General features: G+C 32.6%; 1 protein-coding gene across 1 annotated transcript in view; it reads left to right on the forward strand.

The window, feature by feature from the left end:
• Window positions 1–18291, forward strand: part of side-II (sidestep II transmembrane protein) — a 686092-nt gene that overhangs the window by 434860 nt on the left and 232941 nt on the right. Inside the window, exons 4-5 of the mRNA XM_072533588.1 lie at window positions 14734–15048; window positions 16921–17066. Of these exons, the coding sequence (XP_072389689.1) occupies window positions 14734–15048; window positions 16921–17066 (461 nt within the window). The remainder of the gene's footprint in view (window positions 1–14733; window positions 15049–16920; window positions 17067–18291) is intronic.

Here is an 18291-nt window from a genome sequence, read left to right on the forward strand (position 1 = left end):
GATGAATTACTCGGCAAGGGAATCTAAAATTGCATTCCACAAGCCGTCCATCCTAGTCAAAATTCGTAGTGAATTCAGTTTCTCGTACTTCCAACGAAGTAAATAACAAAACAGAATGACGGTATTAGATTTTTGTTTTGATAAAGTGCAGCAACAACCGTTGATACGTATTTCGACCTCCTTAAGTCTCTTCAGAACGGTATAGCCACTGCTCTGAACCAAAACAAAAATCTTTCCCGTCCTAGATAATAGTTATTAAAATAACTATATACAGACGTAACTACGCCATCTAAAAACAAAAAGAGAAATCAAACGATTTCTACTTGGCGAAACCGAATTCAAATCTTAACCACTGTGTTTCCTAAAATTTGCGAAACAAACAGCTGGATGAATTACTCGGCAAGGGAATCTAAAATTGCATTCCACAAGCCGTCCATCCTAGTCAAAATTCGTAGTGAATTCAGTTTCTCGTACTTCCAACGAAGTAAATAACAAAACAGAATGACGGTATTAGATTTTTGTTTACTTTATCAAAACAAAAATCTAATACCGTCATTCTGTTTTGTTATTTACTTCGTTGGAAGTACGAGAAACTGAATTCACTACGAATTTTGACTAGGATGGACGGCTTGTGGAATGCAATTTTAGATTCCCTTGCCGAGTAATTCATCCAGCTGTTTGTTTCGCAAATTTTAGGAAACACAGTGGTTAAGATTTGAATTCGGTTTCGCCAAGTAGAAATCGTTTGATTTCTCTTTTTGTTTTTAGATGGCGTAGTTACGTCTGTATATAGTTATTTTAATAACTATTATCTAGGACGGGAAAGATTTTTGTTTTGGTTCAGAGCAGTGGCTATACCGTTCTGAAGAGACTTAAGGAGGTCGAAATACGTATCAACGGTTGTTGCTGCACTTTATCAAAACAAAAATCTAATACCGTCATTCTATTTTCCTTTCCTTTAAACAGTTCCGTCAGGTATTGTTTCCATTCGTTTGCTGGTATGTTATTGTATTCTTTTAATTCTGCCATTTCTTTCCGTTGGTTTTTTATAAATCTTCATATTAGTACACACAGCATGGTTTTTCGCATGTAAAATATTGAACAGTATTATTCTCTTTTATTTGTAGGTGGAAGTTATTTTAAGGAAAATTAATTTTGTGTATATACCATCTTTCATCTTTTCATCTTTTCGTACTACCATTCCGACAGTTTATTGTTTATGCTTTTCAAGAGTTGCTTTTAGATACTTTTAATAGTATTTGTCTGTTGTTTATCTCCTTAAATTTTATAGTACCCATATGAAAACGTTAAATTATGTATTATATGGTTTCGTCTTTTAGAAGATCATTTATCTTTATTATCGTAAATCATTAGATTTAATAATAAAAGTGTTGTTGGATTTATCAGGTTTCAGTACAACTACATTAGGATTTTTTCTCAAGAAGGCTTTCGTCTTTTAAATTTTTTTTATGTAATGCTTTATTTTCAAATGTATATTTATTTTTGTTTTTAAAATTGGTTAAAATATTACAAAACTTTGTTCCTATGAATTTGTATGAATGAATGTTAATTGGCTAAAAAGTACTAGGGAAGGAGAATAGGACAGTCGACTTGAAAATTAGACCAGGTGATTTTCATGATTTTTTTTTAAATCGAGAACGAAAAGTCCACTTTAGGAACAGTGTGTGGAATCATTATTGTGTTTTTAAGATTATAAACAAGAAGTCTACTTTAAAATCAGTGTGTAGAATCATTATTGTGTTTTTAACAGCCAGAACAAGAAGTACAGTTTCAGAACAGTGTGTGAAAAAGAAGTGTAAGTTTTGTGTGTGAGTTTAAGTTGGTGAGTAGAATAGTTGTAGACGAATCGAGACCCAGGTCGATAATCTCAAACTCCTTGTGTCCGAAGAGACTCCTAAATCTGTGAGAAAACGAAAAAAGTTAAAAGTATAAAGTATAAAAGTATAAAAAAAATATAAAGTTTGTACAAGATACCCATTAGAGGCGGGAGACGCAATTTTCGGAAAGAGTCGCATTAATATTATTATTGTGAAACGAGTCGGAGGTATTTTTTTTTTAATTTGGCAAGAAACTGAATGAGTGCTGTTGTTTGTGTAACAGTTTTTGGAGAAAGGAAGCAGAACTACACGTATTTTGGAAAATTGAACAGTATTTCGGGAACACAATCCGGAGACTCAGTCAGTATCCGTTGGGAGACATCTCAGAAAGAACATAAAAAAGGTCAGTCAATTTGTTTGTGAAATAAGCGTTGTATGTTCACCATATATTTTATGTAAACTTATATCATAAAGCGATTAATAAAAAAGAATTGAATTCATAAGTGAGAAAATTTGCATATAATAAAATTTGTTTGTTTTTAAGAAAGTTAATGAGAACAATTTTGCAGTAAATTAAATTAATTTAATTTTAAAAGGGAAATAACTGAATTAAGTTTTCTTTTGCTCTGAGGAATAGATAATTCAGTGTATACAATTTTTATGATGATAGTTGCGAACAGCCATAAAGATAGGTACATGGAACGTTAGAACAATGTACGAGGCGGGAAAAATCTATAATGCCATTCAAGAAATGGAAAGACTCTCGATTAATATTATGGGAATAAGCGAAATGCGCTGGACAGATACGGGATACCGAGTTATCAAAGATCACAAAATATTTTACTCAGGAAATCTTAAGAACGAACATATAAATGGAGTGGGCCTAATTATGAATAATAAAATCGCCAATTGTGTCAGTCACTTTGTACCTGTATCAGAAAGGATGCTCTTAGTTCAGCTAAACACAACTCCCATAAAAACAAACATTATTCAAGTATACGCTCCTACAGCGGACGCCCCAGAAGAAATCATAGAAAAATTTTACAATGACCTTACTAATATTGTCAAAAGGATTCGGAAAAACGAAATAATACTAATAATGGGAGACTTTAATGCCAAAGTTGGCAAAGGACAAAGTGGAAATTTAGTGGGATCCTTTGGTCTAGGGGAACGTAATGAACGCGGAGACCGTTTGATTAAATTTGCAACTGAAGAACAGTTCGTAGTGACAAACACCATTTATGATCTTCCTCCAAGACGACTATATACGTGGAAATCTCCCCAGGATACTCCAGATCACACAGTACGAAATCAAGTAGACTATATTCTTATTAACAAACGATTTAGAAACTCTATAACATCTGTTAAAGCGTACCCGGGATCCGACATAAATTCGGACCACAATCCACTTATCGCCAAAATGAAACTTAGTTTAAAGAAAGTTCAAAGACCAAAAATTATGAAGTACGATATTAACCAACTGAAAAATAAAACAGTAAAGGAAAAGGTACAAAAACGCTTAAAAGAAAAAACGTGGCTCGTACAGAAAAACCATGGGCCCGTACAGAAACAGATAACACAGATGTAGAACTAGAAAATTTGCACAAAGTAAGTCAAGAAATAACAGAAAAATACTTAAAACCTGAAAGAACAAATAAAAAGGAATGGATGACGGAGGAGATTCTATGTATGATGGAAGACAGAAGAAACGCTAAAGATAATAAGAATTACTACAACAACATAAATAACGAAATAAAAAGGGCTATTAAAATAGCAAAAGAAAATTGGTTTAGCTCGAAGTGTACAGAGATAGAGTCATTACAACAAAAACATGATTCATTTAACCTCCATAAAAAGATTAAAGAAGCGGCAGGCTTATATGAACACAAGAACACTGGATTCCTGACAGATAATCAGGGAAACATAGTACTGGAAATAGAGCATAAAAGAGATATTTGGATCAAATACGTGGAAAAAACTTTTGAAGATATACGAAGTAACACTGGTATTACAACAAACACCAATTGCGAATCTGGACCACCATTTACAGTCGAAGAAGTAAAATATGCCATCAAAAGCACCAAAGATGGTAAAGCAGTAGGCCCTGATAATTTTCACTCAGAATTCTTAAAACTTATGGACTATGATGGCATAAAATGGTTGACAAATATATTTAACAGTATATATGATACGGGCGTGGTTCCCCAAGAGTGGTTAGTGTCAACTTTTATAAATCTTCCAAAAAAACCCAATGCGAGAAAGTGCGAAGACTATAGAATTATAAGCCTTATGAGCCATTTACTTAAAACATTTCTAAAGGTCATCCACAAAAGAATATATACAAAATGTGAGGAACAACTAACAAGAACACAATTCGGATTTCGTGATGCTCTGGGAACACGGGAGGCCCTTTTTGCTGTACAGGTGCTATTTCAGAGATGCAGGGATGTGAATTGTGATATATACGTATGCTTTATAGATTACCAGAAGGCATTTGACAGAGTAAAACATAACAAATTAATGACTCTAATGCAAGAAATTGGAATTGACAACAAAGATCTTAGAATTATCAGAAACATTTACTACAATCAAACGGGCGAAATCAAAATAGAAGACCAGTTAACTGATAAAATTGCAATAGAACGTGGAGTACGACAGGGCTGTATTTTGTCTCCATTGTTGTTCAATATTTATTCTGAATGGGTATTTAAGGAAGCTTTAGACGGTTGTGCGAAAGGAATACTAATAAACGGTGAATGGTTGAATAACATTAGATATGCAGATGACACTATAGTTTTTGCCGATAATCTGAATGACTTACAGATATTAACAAATCGCATAACAGAAGTCAGCAACAGATACGGACTAGCTCTTAACATAAAGAAAACCAAATTTATGACAATTAGTAAAAAACCAATACTAAACGCTCAACTTACAATCAACCAACAGAATATCGAAAGAGTCGAGCGATATACATATCTAGGCACCAATTTAAATAGCCAATGGGACCACTCAACAGAAATTAAACAGCGAATAATAAAAGCAAAAGCAGCATTCGTTAGAATGAGAACTATTTTCAACAGTCGAGACATCATTAAAAACAAAATGCCGTCTATTGAACTGCTACATATTCACAGTTCTGCTCTACGGAATGGAAGCATGGACACTGACTGCTGCATCTATGAATCGGCTCGAAGCTTTCGAAATGTGGTGTTATAGGCGCATCTTACGTATATCCTGGGTTGACAGAGTTACTAATGTGGAGGTCCTGCGTAGAATGGGGAAAGAATGTGAAATTCTCATGACCGTCAAAACTAAAAAGTTGGAATATCTAGGACATGTAATGAGAAATCAAGAACGTTACGGCCTTCTCCAGCTGATTCTCCAAGGGAAAGTAAATGGTAAGAGAGGACCGGGAAGAAGACGCATTTCCTGGCTTCAAAATTTACGAAAGTGGTATAACACGACTACCACTGAACTGTTCCGCGCTGCAATAAGCAAAGTAAAGATAGCCGTGATGATCGCCAACGTCCGGAACGGATAGGCACTTTAAGAAGAGAAGAAGATGATGATAGTTATATAAGGTATTGAAATAAATGGTGATTGTTTTAAAAGGTTATAAATTGTGTTATAATATTTATTCCCTTTGTCTATCCTAAGGAAAGCCAGCATCCAGGAAATACTAGAAGCCACGAATTGAAAGTAAAATAAATTTATTGTGTAGTAAGGAACCCTGAGAAATTAAATATTATTTGATCTAGTTTAATTCAATTAGAATTAACTAAAATTAAAACAAATCAGATTAAAGTTGGGACACTTGTGTAAAATTCGTTTTCTACATCATGATTTGGGTATTCTAAACATAAAGAATAGCAGAAGAATGTCTAGCGTCCATTTAGACAATATACAAGGTGGTCCAGAATTATGTACATTAATTTCTAGAGCTCATAGTAAGTCCAAAAATAAGGGTACTTCTTTATGTACACTTTTTTATAAAACTGAATAATAAGGGAGATACAACCCTTTAAAGGGGTGAATTAAAATTCTTATTTTTTCAAATATCTTTCAAACGGTTTTGAATACGGAGTTCATATTTTGGGAGTGATTATAAGACATTAGGATAATTAATTTCATGTCACCACCTACCACATCCTATATTAATACAGGGTAGTTTTGGAGGGTAAGTGGGGGTTATTGCGTCACATGTTTTTAATTTTTACATATTTTAAAAAAATAATTTAAAAATTGTTTCCTTAGACTTTTCTACGCAAAAAAGATGCTCTTGTAATATTTCGATAGATATCACCATTTTCGATTTATTTAAACTCGAAGGTATACATGTATTTTATTGTAATCGTTACATTTCTTAATATTCATCAAGTATGCTTTGGAATTGACACTTATGTTAGCAACAACACTTTAATCTCAAGTAGTCTATTAATTGTCAGTGACGTTTAATAACAATTAAATTATTTTATCTACACTTTTAATGTACTCGACAGTGAAGTTTGTTTAACACGTCTCTTTTGCTATATTTTTAAATTTGTTTGCCTGCAATATGGCACACTATTCAAATTCTGAGATGACAGACATACTTTTAGTATTAGGGGAATGTTCGGGAAATGCTGCTGCCGCTGTAAGACGCTACAGAGAAAAGTATCCGAACAGAAATATTCCCAATGCCAGGACTTTTGTAAGTACTGAACGACGACTAAGAGAAACCGATTGTCTTCAAAGAAGGAATACAGATGCTGGTCGTCGTAGAGAAGCAAGAAATGTTCGCGTTGAACAGCAAATATTGGATGCTGTAATAAATGACCCCACAATAAGTACACGCAGGTTTGGATTAAGAACGAATATTTCCCATCAAAGTGTTTTAAGAGTTCTGCATGAAGAGCAATTACATCCTTACCACTATCGACAAGTGCAGGAATTGTTACCTGACGATATGCCACTTAGAGTTGATTTTTGTGAAGTATTGCAGAATAAAGTTCAAACTGCACCAAATTTTTTAAAGCAACATTCTGTTTACAGACGAGGCCACATTTACAAGACAAGGTATGTTCAATTCTAGAAATATGCACTTCTGAGCTGAAGAAAATCCAAGGGCTACAATGGAAACTCACTTCCAACACACGTTCAAGATAAACGTTTGGGCAGCTACTTTAGGAAATAGTTTCATAGGATACCACATCTTTCCCGGAAATTTAAATGGTAACATGTATTACAATTTTCTAGACAATATTTTACATGATAATTTGGAAGATATTCCATTACAAATACAAAGAAACATGTTTTTATGCATGATGGTGCTACTCCACATTACACAAGAATTTGTAGAAGGTGGTTACATAAACATTTCCCTGATAGGTGGATAGGCCGGGGTGCGGATGCACCGATTCATTGGCCTGCCCGTAGCTGTGATCTTAATCCAATGGACTTTACAGTATGGAGTTATATGAAATCAAAAGTGTATAATACTCCAATTAATACAGTAAATGAGTTAAGAGACAAAATTGAACAAGTATTTACCGATTTACAAAACGATCCAGTAACATTAAATGGATTAATGTGTTCGCTAAATAAAAGAATTAGATTATGTATTCAACAAAGTGGAGGACATTTTCAACAGTTGTTGTGAAATATTATTTTCGCCATAAATTAAATGTTAAGTAATAATTAAGTTTTCCATTAATTTATAATATTATTGCTAACACAAGTGTCAATTCCAAAGCATACTTCATGAATATTAAGAAATGTAACGATTACAATAAAATACATGTATACCTTCGAGTTTAAATAAATCGAAAACGGTGATATCTATCGAAATATTACAAGAGCACCTTTTTTTGTTTAGAAAAGTCTAAGGAAACAATTTTTAAAATATTTTTTTAAAATATGTAAAAATTAAAAAACATGTGACGCAATAACCCCCACTTACTCTCCAAAACTACCCTGTATTAATATAGGATGTGGTAGGTGGTGACATGAAATTAATTATCCTAATGTCTTATAATCACTCCCAAAATATGAACTCCGTATTCAAAACCGTTTGGAAGATATTTGAAAAAATAAGAATTTCAATTCACCCCTTTAAAGGGTTGTATCTCCCTTATTATTCAGTTTTATAAAAAAGTGTACATAAAGAAGTACCCTTATTTTTGGACGTACTATGAACTCTAGAAATTAATGTACATAATTCTGGACCACCTTGTATATAAACAATATAATACATCATTGGACAACCTACATGTTGTAAGTTGACTTAAGAGAATTAAACCTTGTTTTTGGACGAAAAGGCAATTTATATGAAGAAATAGAGGTATTAGTCAAAAAATTAAAATGTGAAATTAAAAAAAATATATTGTTTTTATGTTTTAACCACTTATTTACCAATTTGTCCCGCCCTGTCTTAACTTAATTACTAAAAAAATTGTTATACTTAAGTAATGTTTTATGTCAGTAAAGACTTTACACAGGCACTGTATCTTAAAATTAAATTATAATAACATAATACCCTATAAAGTTACTTAAGTAGGCTAACGAAGTAGAAGTTTTAAAATTAAATATGAAAGAAAATTCCGACGACATGAAAATTTTGGTTGTTCTCTTTTCGATAAAACGGAGATGAATAATGCAAGTAGTTTCATTCATGTTCATGTATATATGCAACTTAATGAATATATTATATTTAAGTCCTTTTTGAGCGCACTTTAATAGCGAAAATTTTAACCTACCGTTAAAATAGCATATTCTTTAAAGAAAATTTATTTTAAAGTTTCTCGTAATTTGCTCACTTGACAAAGAAAAACAAAGAGCTTTAATATGGTTTATAGTGTATTTTTATGTATGAGAGAGTAATAAAACAATAAATTATGTATGCAAATCCCTAAACTGTTGACACGGGTGACTCAATGAAAAACAGATATTTGTCAACAAGTTTACAGAAGTATATAGGAAAACAATTTTAAATTGACTATGACCACCAGGTATAAAGGTTGGAGCAGAATAGAATACAATAGTTGTGAGGGTTACTAATCCCTAAATAAGGTTGCCAGTGTCGGAGTGATGGAGGTTAACAGGTACTAATTAATTTGCAAGAAATGTAAGATGTTTATTTTATTGGTTATATATAACCAATAAAAGTTTAATAAGTACCTACCTATTTGCAAAATAAAGTTTAATTCTTTAGATAAAATAAAACGTTTTATTTTATCTATTTGCAAAATAAAGTTTTATTCTTTGCCTATTTGCAAAATAAAGTTTAATTCTTTAGATAAAATAAAACGTTTTATTTTATCTGAAATGAGTGCATTCCACGAAGTAAGGGTTTCAACAATCAAACATTTAATTCTTTTATTCCAGGAATCTACGACAGTAATTGACTAGATAATTACCTTCTAAACTTATTCCACAGAAAATGTGATAGTGGGTTTTTCCATTTTGTATATAGGAAGGTCCAAGTGGCGTATTCAAAATTCTTAACAGTTCACTAAAAGTAGGTACTTCAGTTGCAAGGTGCAGTTTATTGTGTATACTAGTGTTATGGAAAATTTGGAAGTGCCGTGTAAACGCCGAAAAATTGGTCCTCTAACAGTTAATGAAAAAACATTAATATTTAATTGTTTTAAATCATGTACAGACAAACGTTTATGTGAAAGTGTTGATGAGACCGTTGAGTTAGTTAGCAGTACACTTGGTGTTGGGAAATCTACGATTTACAGAGTTATTAAAGAAGAGAAATGTGGTAGTTTTCAAATGCCACGTAATGCTCCAGGGAAACCAAAATTTCAAATAAAATATCATTTTAAAGAAGGACTTCGACGGAAAGTGCATGAATTCTTCTTTAGACAAGAATTTCCAACATTGGATAAAGTTCTTGTCTCAGTTCGAGATGATAAGGATTACCCAGAAATGAGGCGAAGTACGTTATGGAAACTTTTAAAAGGAATAGGCTTCCGCTGGAAAAAGAATCCCAGAAAGTCTATTTTATTAGAAAGAAGCGATATTGTCATATGGAGAAGACATTTTCTGAGAACCATAAAGGAAATGAGAAACCAAAAAAGAAAAATATTTTATCTTGATGAAACATGGATCAACGAGGGTCATGCACCAAATAAATTTTTGCAGGATGAAACTGTTACAAGTCAAAGGCACGCTTTTGTAAATAACTTATCTACTGGTTTAAACCCACCATCAGGAAAGGGACGCAGGCTGATAATATTGCACATTGGCAGTTCAGACGGTTTTGTTGAAGGTGGTTTATTAACTTTTGAATAAGCTCGTACCGGTGACTACCATGAAGACATGAACGCTGATGTCTTTCAAGAATGGTTCGAACAAATGATAGATCTTCTTCCTAAGAATTGTGTAATAGTAATGGATAATGCAAGTTATCACTCCAGACTTATAGAAGGACTGCCCATAACCAAGTGGTTAAAAAAAGACTTGCAGAATTGGCTGAGTTCAAAAAATATTACGTACCACCCCGGATCTATAATAAAGGAACTTTATTCGTTGTGTGCCTTTCATAAGAAAAATTTAAAAAATACGAAATTGATGAAATTGCCAAAAATCGTGTAATGACAGTACTTAGATCCCCACCATATCATTGTGAATTAAACCCGATTGAACTGGTATGGGCACAGATAAAGAGTGAAGTTTCAAGAAAAAATACCACTTTTAAAATTCATGATGTTAAACAGTTGTTTTTGGAGGCCGTAAATAATGTAAAACCTGAAAACTGGGAAAAGGCAGTAAATCACAATATTAAAGAAGACGAAAAAATGTGGAAGCTGGACAATATTACTGATAAAATGATCGAGCCAGTTATTATAAATCTTGGTTCTGAAAGTTCATCTTCTGAATCTGATTTGGATTTGTAACAAGTAGCTGTAAGTTTTATATTAATATTTTTATTCATCTATTTAACATACCTTAGACGGATTTAAAAACTCTTTTTCTCTTTTGTAATTTTTAAAAATTAAAAAAAATGTGAATTTTTAAAACCCTTTTTAATGTAGGCCAGTCAGTTCTAATATAGTGTGTGATAAAAGAGGTCACTTTTGTTTACATACACATAACACTTTATAACACTGAAATAATTCATTTATTTTTTACAATTATTCAAAGTAATTTTTCAATTAATCTTGAGCACGCTCATGGAGTGGTCGGAGCTACCAGTTAAAATTATGCTAATTACTCTCTCGTTTATAAAAATAAACTATAATTTATATTAAATGTTAACGTATTTCATAGTATTCCTTCTCCTAAAATATCTTATTGTTTGATGTTTATTTTGTAGTTAATATTCCATAATACAAAGTTACCCATTTAAATCTCTGGTTTTTCGTATTTCCTGATCTACTTCCGAGGCTGTCTGGTACCGTTTTACATCTGGTGACCTTATTATGTTTGATAATTTGTATACAGGGTGCAGCATTAGTGCAAGGAAGTCAATGTACTTATTTGTCATAAGTAGACTTCGGCAAATATGCATATTGCATATTTTGCATATTGTGCATATTTTATGCAAATATTTCATATTTTGGCATATTTGTATAAAAGTTTGCATAAAGTGCATAAAAGTTCAGATTTTTATACTGTATTTGAAAATTTTTAAACATACTAATTTATTTCAATTCTTGTATAAAATTTTGTAGTCATTTTAATCAAGAAATGATCAAGTACGTAATCTCTACAGGTACAAAACATTTACAATTTCAAAGAAGATCAATTTAAGTAGCCCTCAACATTCTTAGAAAGTCTCGGTCACTGAGGCATTCAGTTATTGGATAATCGCTAAGGGTTCGCTCATTTGCATTTTATGATCTAATCCCCAAATCTATCTACAATTTATTGTATCTTAACAGCAGGTAAACGGCTAATAGTTTTGTTCCTAATTTAGGGATTTTCCAAAATCTCCCAGTTTATTGAATTAGGTACCTAAACATTTCTAATTTGATGCTCAGATTTGTAAATCATTTTTGTTTTGATATTCAAAGCGTAAACACTCGTTGTGCGCAACAAAAAGGAAGATTGTGATTTTATAATGCCTAAAACACTCAATGCTTCAACTTGGATTAAACCTTATAAAGAGCTGTCTATGGATATGGGAAAAATCTACTGTTTAGTCTGTGGCAAAATTGTAAGTATCTAATATTTTCCATTAAATATCTAATATTTCATACATACAGGGTGTTGTCAAATGACACTTACAACGTTTGACTGTAGATACTTCTCGAAAAATTGAACAAAACGATATAGTTAATGAGGGGTCAAACTTATTTACTTTTCGAGATACAGGGTGTTAAAATTAAAAAAAATTAAATTCTTTTAGTTAATAACAACAATAACTTTAAAACCAATAAACGTATTTACTTGAAATTTAGTACTCGAAGGTAGTTTTTAAATAAAAAATAGCTTTCTTTAGTGAGAAAAAATTGTCCATGTCAATCCATTGTCAATCTACTTCAAAAAAACTAGATGAGCAAGAAACTTTTAATGAAGACTTGTGTCGCGCATTAGTGTCTGCAAACATACCGCTTTCAAAATTAGCAAATGTAAATTTTAGTTCGTTTCTAAAAAAATATTGCAAACTTAATGTTCCAAGTGATCGGTCTCTAAGAAGAAATAATGTGAACGGGCTATACTCGTCGGTGTTAATTAATATGAAGGAAGAAATTGCAGATAATTATTTTTACATATCTGTAGACGAAACCACTGATTCCTCAGGAAAGTATATTGCTCATTTATTGATTGGTGTTCTTAAAGAAGATACCTTACCAAAATCTCATCTTATTTCATGCCAGCAACTTGAGAAAACAAATGCTTTAACAATTTCGCGTTTTATACGAGAAACATTAGCAACTTTTTTTCTTCCGACAACTATTCCTTCTAATAAATTACTGCTTATTTTATCGGATGCTGCTTCTTATATGGTGAAAGCAGGACAAAATTTAAAAATATTTTTCCCAGATTTAATACATGTTACTTGTGTAGCGCATCGATTAAACAGAGTTGCAGAGGAAATACGAAAAAAGTTTCCTCTTGTAAATACCATGATATCCAGTGTCAAAAAAGTATTTCTTAAATCTCCTATAAGAATTCAACTTTATAAAGAAATGCTACCTAACATTCCTCTTCCACCACAACCTATTTTAACGCGATGGGGAACATGGTTAAAAGCAGCTAATTTTTATGCAGATCATTTTGTTAAAATAAAGAACATAATTGATACGTTAACAGATGAAAGTTCCCAATCTCTTTTGGATTCTAAACAAACTTTTCAGAGTAACTTGCTTCAACAAGAACTTTCATTTATAAAATCAAATTTTAGTTTTGTTCAAAAAACAATTACTCAGTTAGAATCACCAAAACTGTCATTGTTCGAAAGTACAGCATTAATAAAAGAATTTGCGTCATGTTGTCGGAACGTTAGAGGTAATATTGGAAAAGATATTTTAAAAAAATTTAAAGCTACTATGGAAAAAAATAAAGGTTACCATATTCTTTCTGAAGTAGTCAGTGTTCTAGCTGGAAATATTTCGGAAACAATTAATTTAGAACCAAATGTTTTGGTTAGTTTGAAAAATGCTCCCGTTACATCAGTTGATGTTGAACGAAGTTTTTCCATATATAATTATATGTACTAAATATATGAAGTTTTTCCATATATAAATATATGTACTGATGTAGTTACTTAAAATAAATGTAAATCTTAATGAATAGTAGGAAATTTTAGTTATGTACACTTTTTTTTAAATAAAATTGTTACTATTTTACGATTTTTTTATTTATTTGTATGCATATTTTGTAAAATATTTGCATATTTTCGGGTTAACACGTGCATATTTATGCGCATATTTTCTACATTTTTATTTGCATATTTGCCGAAGTCTAGTCATAAGAGATACAAAAAAAAACAAAGCTTAAAGTTGCAGCTTATATGGATGGGACTAAACTACAAAAATAATTTTAAATATATCTATGGTGAAACCCACTAACAAATAGAAACGAAGAGAACCAAGAAATCATAAACAGAATGGCCAAAGGTAGTAAGAGTGCTAGAAGCCTGACTAAGATACTGAGGTCGAAGATAGTATCCAGAACAGCAAAAAAAAACGAATATATACAACAGTTATCCGACCTACAGTACTCTATGCTAGCGAGACCTGGACACTAAATAAAGATATGGAAGTAAAATTAGATAGATGGGCACGAACAATTCTTAAAAGGATATACGGAGGTGTAAAAGAGGGCAACATCTGGCGAAGAAGAACGAATGAAGAAATAATGCAAATATATGGGCAACCAAAAATAACAAGACTCGCTAAAATTCAAAGATTAAGATGGCTCGGACATATAGCAAGAATGAAGGAAGGAAGAGTTCCCAATGAATTAATAAACACGGAAGCTGGTACAAGAAGAAAAAGAGGCCTCCCCCGAAGAAAATGGCTGGAGTCGGCAAAAGAAGATCTGAAGTCGCTGCGGGTACAAGATTGGAAAAACTTAGCTCAAGATAGAAAGAAATGGAAGAAAACCGTTGAAGCCTTGGGCCTTTGAGGCCTGTTGAGCTGAACTAAATGGTGAAACCCATATTAAGAGGCTGGGACAAACTTATCTTCTTTTAATAGAACATCCTGTATAATTTACATTTTTGAAATAATTATTATTTATACATTTTATCTTTTAATGCTGTCTTTTTGTTATTTTAATGGTATAATACATATTTTGTTGTTTCTACTAGTATTAGTGGCTAAGGCAAATCCAAAAAAGCCAAATATTATTAAAATAGGTACATATTTGATTGATTTATTAATAGTGTAATTAACACAATTTACGACTTTAAAATATTGTAAATAGCGGTTTTCACAGCTTCTTATTTCATTTTCAGTTCCTCCAGAACCGCCAACGATACTAGACCAATACGGAAGATTACTAAATGGCACAGTTGGTCCACACGACGAAGGAGATGACATAACTATGAAATGTAGAACTGTCGGAGGTCACCCTCAGCCAATCGTAAGGTGGTTGGTGAATGGTTTAATAGTCGACGATCACTACGAACACAATGCTGGTGATGTTATAGAGAACGTGCTAGTATGGCCTTCAATCAGTAGGAGAGATCTTGATGCTCTATTCACGTGCCAAGCTGTCAATACCAAACTCACAGAACCAAAAGAAGCATTTGTTGTTTTGGATTTGCGATGTAAGTATATATACTACTAATAAGGTATTATTTTAAAATAAAAACATCTCGAAAAAAAAAAGGAAAAGGGTTAATTATTATACATTATTATACACCAAAAATTTTTGGCTTTCATGCAAGCTCACTTGATGTCTTTAATTTTTTTCTATATGTAAGATATGTCTATGTCTATTGAATAAAATTGTTTTTGTTCTAAGTCGCTTTCCCCGGTTCTTCCGCTAATAATATATGAGAATAAATAGGGACTAAGCACTAGACTCTGGCGAATTCATTCTTTCACATCAAATTTTTTAGTCTTTCCCACACTGCAACTGCACTGCCGCGCATGCGCGGATGCTAAGTTGCTTACACCAGGTGTTGGATGACACCAAACGCGTAGCCCGCTATGTTCAAGTGGAGATGAGGCGAGTTGTTGAGATTTCTCTTTTAAATTGAATGGATTTTAATTGGGCCAGTCCATGACCCAACATGTTTCGATGTAGTTCTTTCCATAAATCTCAACCTAGTAATCCTACACAACGTAGGCTAGCAGTACGAAATACCCCAATCGTCCTTATCCTAGGAGCAATATATATTAAGTATTTGCACTCCCACAAAAAAAAAACGAGTTGGCCAAACTACAAACGAATTGTAAGCGAGACCATCGGTGCAGTACCCACAATAAATAACATAACAGAGCTTGAAGAATGTGTGGTAAAATTAAAACATACCAACATAATAAATGCCATTGTTGCCAGCTCCAAAGAAGAAATAACAACAATACAAAAAGGAAGATTTAGGGATGATAACAAACACCTAAAAAACCTTATAAAAGAAAAAAATAGAAAAAGAAGAAGGGCCTACCTAACAAAAAATCAAGAGGATAAAAGAATTATGAACGAACTAAACAGAAAAGTGAAAAGGCAATTGGGAAAATATAGAAACGAAATTTAGGATAATTATAGCCAAGAGCTACCCAAATAAATCCGTGTTCTGGAAACTATCAGAAGTATTATGCGAAGATAAAAAACCAATCTTACCTCTACGTGGGCAAAATGAAATTTAAGAAGATAAAGATGATAAAACAAGATAAAGATAAAGCAAAAGTCATGAGAGACAAAAAGAAGACATAGATTTCACATAAGTAAAGAGAACCGCTAGAAGTCTAAGAAGAGAAAGGGATAGAATAGGTATAATACATACCTTTACCGAAGAGATTAAGCATTTAAAAGACCAAACTCTTTAAGTTTTAACGCAAAATGCTTAAAGCATTTAATGATGGTAAAAAAGCCTTCGACAGAGTTTGGCATCAAAGTCTGCTGTATAAAATGAACAACTATGGTTACAGTAAGGCAATGATATGTCTCCTGAGATCATACCTAGCTAACAGAAAGTTCAGAGTTTGGATAGGGTAGGGTCAACCCTGTCTAAAGTCGGAGCCCTGGAAGCAGGAGTGTCACAATGGGCGGTGCTGCTGCCTCACCTTTATACCATTTACAGGGAAGACACTCTAAAAGATCCCAAAACATTGATAAGCCTGTACGAAAACGACAAGCTATAGCATCCGGCTGCGGAATCCCGAACCTAGCAACCAATCATTTTCAGAGGGCACTAAGTAGTTTCCAGAGATGGTGCATAAAGTGAAAGATCACCTTAAACCCGGAAAAAACACAGGTCGTCATGTACAACGCTCACTGAATACGTGAAGCAATCGGTCTATAACGCAAAGGCATTTATAAGTCAACTCTCAAGTTGGTGTTCCTTTTGATTTTAATATAAGACAATCATTTTTCTTTTTATAACTATAGTTTTGCAAAGTACCTGTTCTTACTGTTAACATTTAAATTTCTAAATAATTTTATAACACATTTAACAATTTAGTTATATTTCCAGTACCACCGTTAACTGCGACAATTCTCAAAACTGAAAGTCCTTTAGTAGCTGATAAACGTTATGAAGTCACTTGCGAATCGGCTGGATCTCGTCCCCCAGCGATCATAACATGGTATAAAGGAAAAAGACAGCTTAAAAGAACAAAGGTAAGTCTTTATATCTTTACTTAAAATACTGAAAATATTTTCAGACCAATTTTTACAATTTCCTTGGTGATTATTTCTTGAATTTAAGAGTAGTCTTTAGTTAATTATTATTATAAACTATAAGTTTTAACTGGAATTATAGAAAATCGTTATGTGGCATTCACTTTGCCACATCGCCAGATTTATTATGTAGTACACAATGGAAAGCATACAAAAGTACGTAAAATGGTCCATGTAGGATCATTCCCCACCAAAGTACATCAATATACAGAAAAAGAAAGAAAGTATTTTTCAGCTAATATGAATTTAAAAATCATGTATGACATGTTCATTAAAAAGAACATAGTTTCCTTATTTAAACATTGGGAACTTAGAGAAGGCTACAAGAAAAACTACAAGTTTTTTGGACATATTTCATGGAAAACTACCTTTCTATTGGCTTTGCTCAACCAGTTAAAGATGCACGCGTTACATGTGAGGAACTAAATTTAAAAATAAAAAATCCTGTTTTGAATGAGAATGCAAAGCGAACAGCTGTCGCGGAGCTAACAGTACAAAAGCGTAAATCTAAAAAGTTCTATGTATCACCGAAAGAAGTGACCACGCAGTGTGTCAGTAAGCCTGAAGAAAATGTTATCATCTGCAAGATTTTATGGCCAACATATCTCTTCCTTGTATTCCTGTCCAAGATATCTATTACCTTAGACAGCTCACTGTAAACGTCTTTGGTGTGCATAATCTCGCCACACGGGAATGTACAATTTTTATGTATTATGAAGATGAAGGGAGTAAAGGCTTAAAAGAAGTTTGTACAATGTTAGATTGGTACATGAAAAACAAAATTGGTAGTGGTGTAAAAAACATTTATCTATTTGAGGACAACTGCGCAAGACAAAATAAAAATAATACTGTGATTCGCATGATGATGTACTTGTGTGAGATAAAAAAGTTTAATAAAGTCAAACTAACCTTTCCTGTTAGGGGCCACTCTTTTATGCCAAATGACAGAGATTTTGGCATCATCAGAAGAAAATTAAAGCAAGAAGAACGATATTATACTATTAATGAGGTTAAAGAGCTTATAATAAAATCATCAAAAATTGACGTCAAATTTTCTGTTATTAAAATGGCAGCTGATGATTTTATTGACTTCAGTTAATGGTGGCTCCAGTTTTATAAAAAAACCTGCCTAAGTGATGATTCGTACGGCAAAAATGTCCCAAGA

This window comes from Diabrotica undecimpunctata, chromosome 5 (genome assembly GCF_040954645.1).
Source record: "Diabrotica undecimpunctata isolate CICGRU chromosome 5, icDiaUnde3, whole genome shotgun sequence".
Taxonomy (NCBI): domain Eukaryota; kingdom Metazoa; phylum Arthropoda; class Insecta; order Coleoptera; family Chrysomelidae; genus Diabrotica; species Diabrotica undecimpunctata.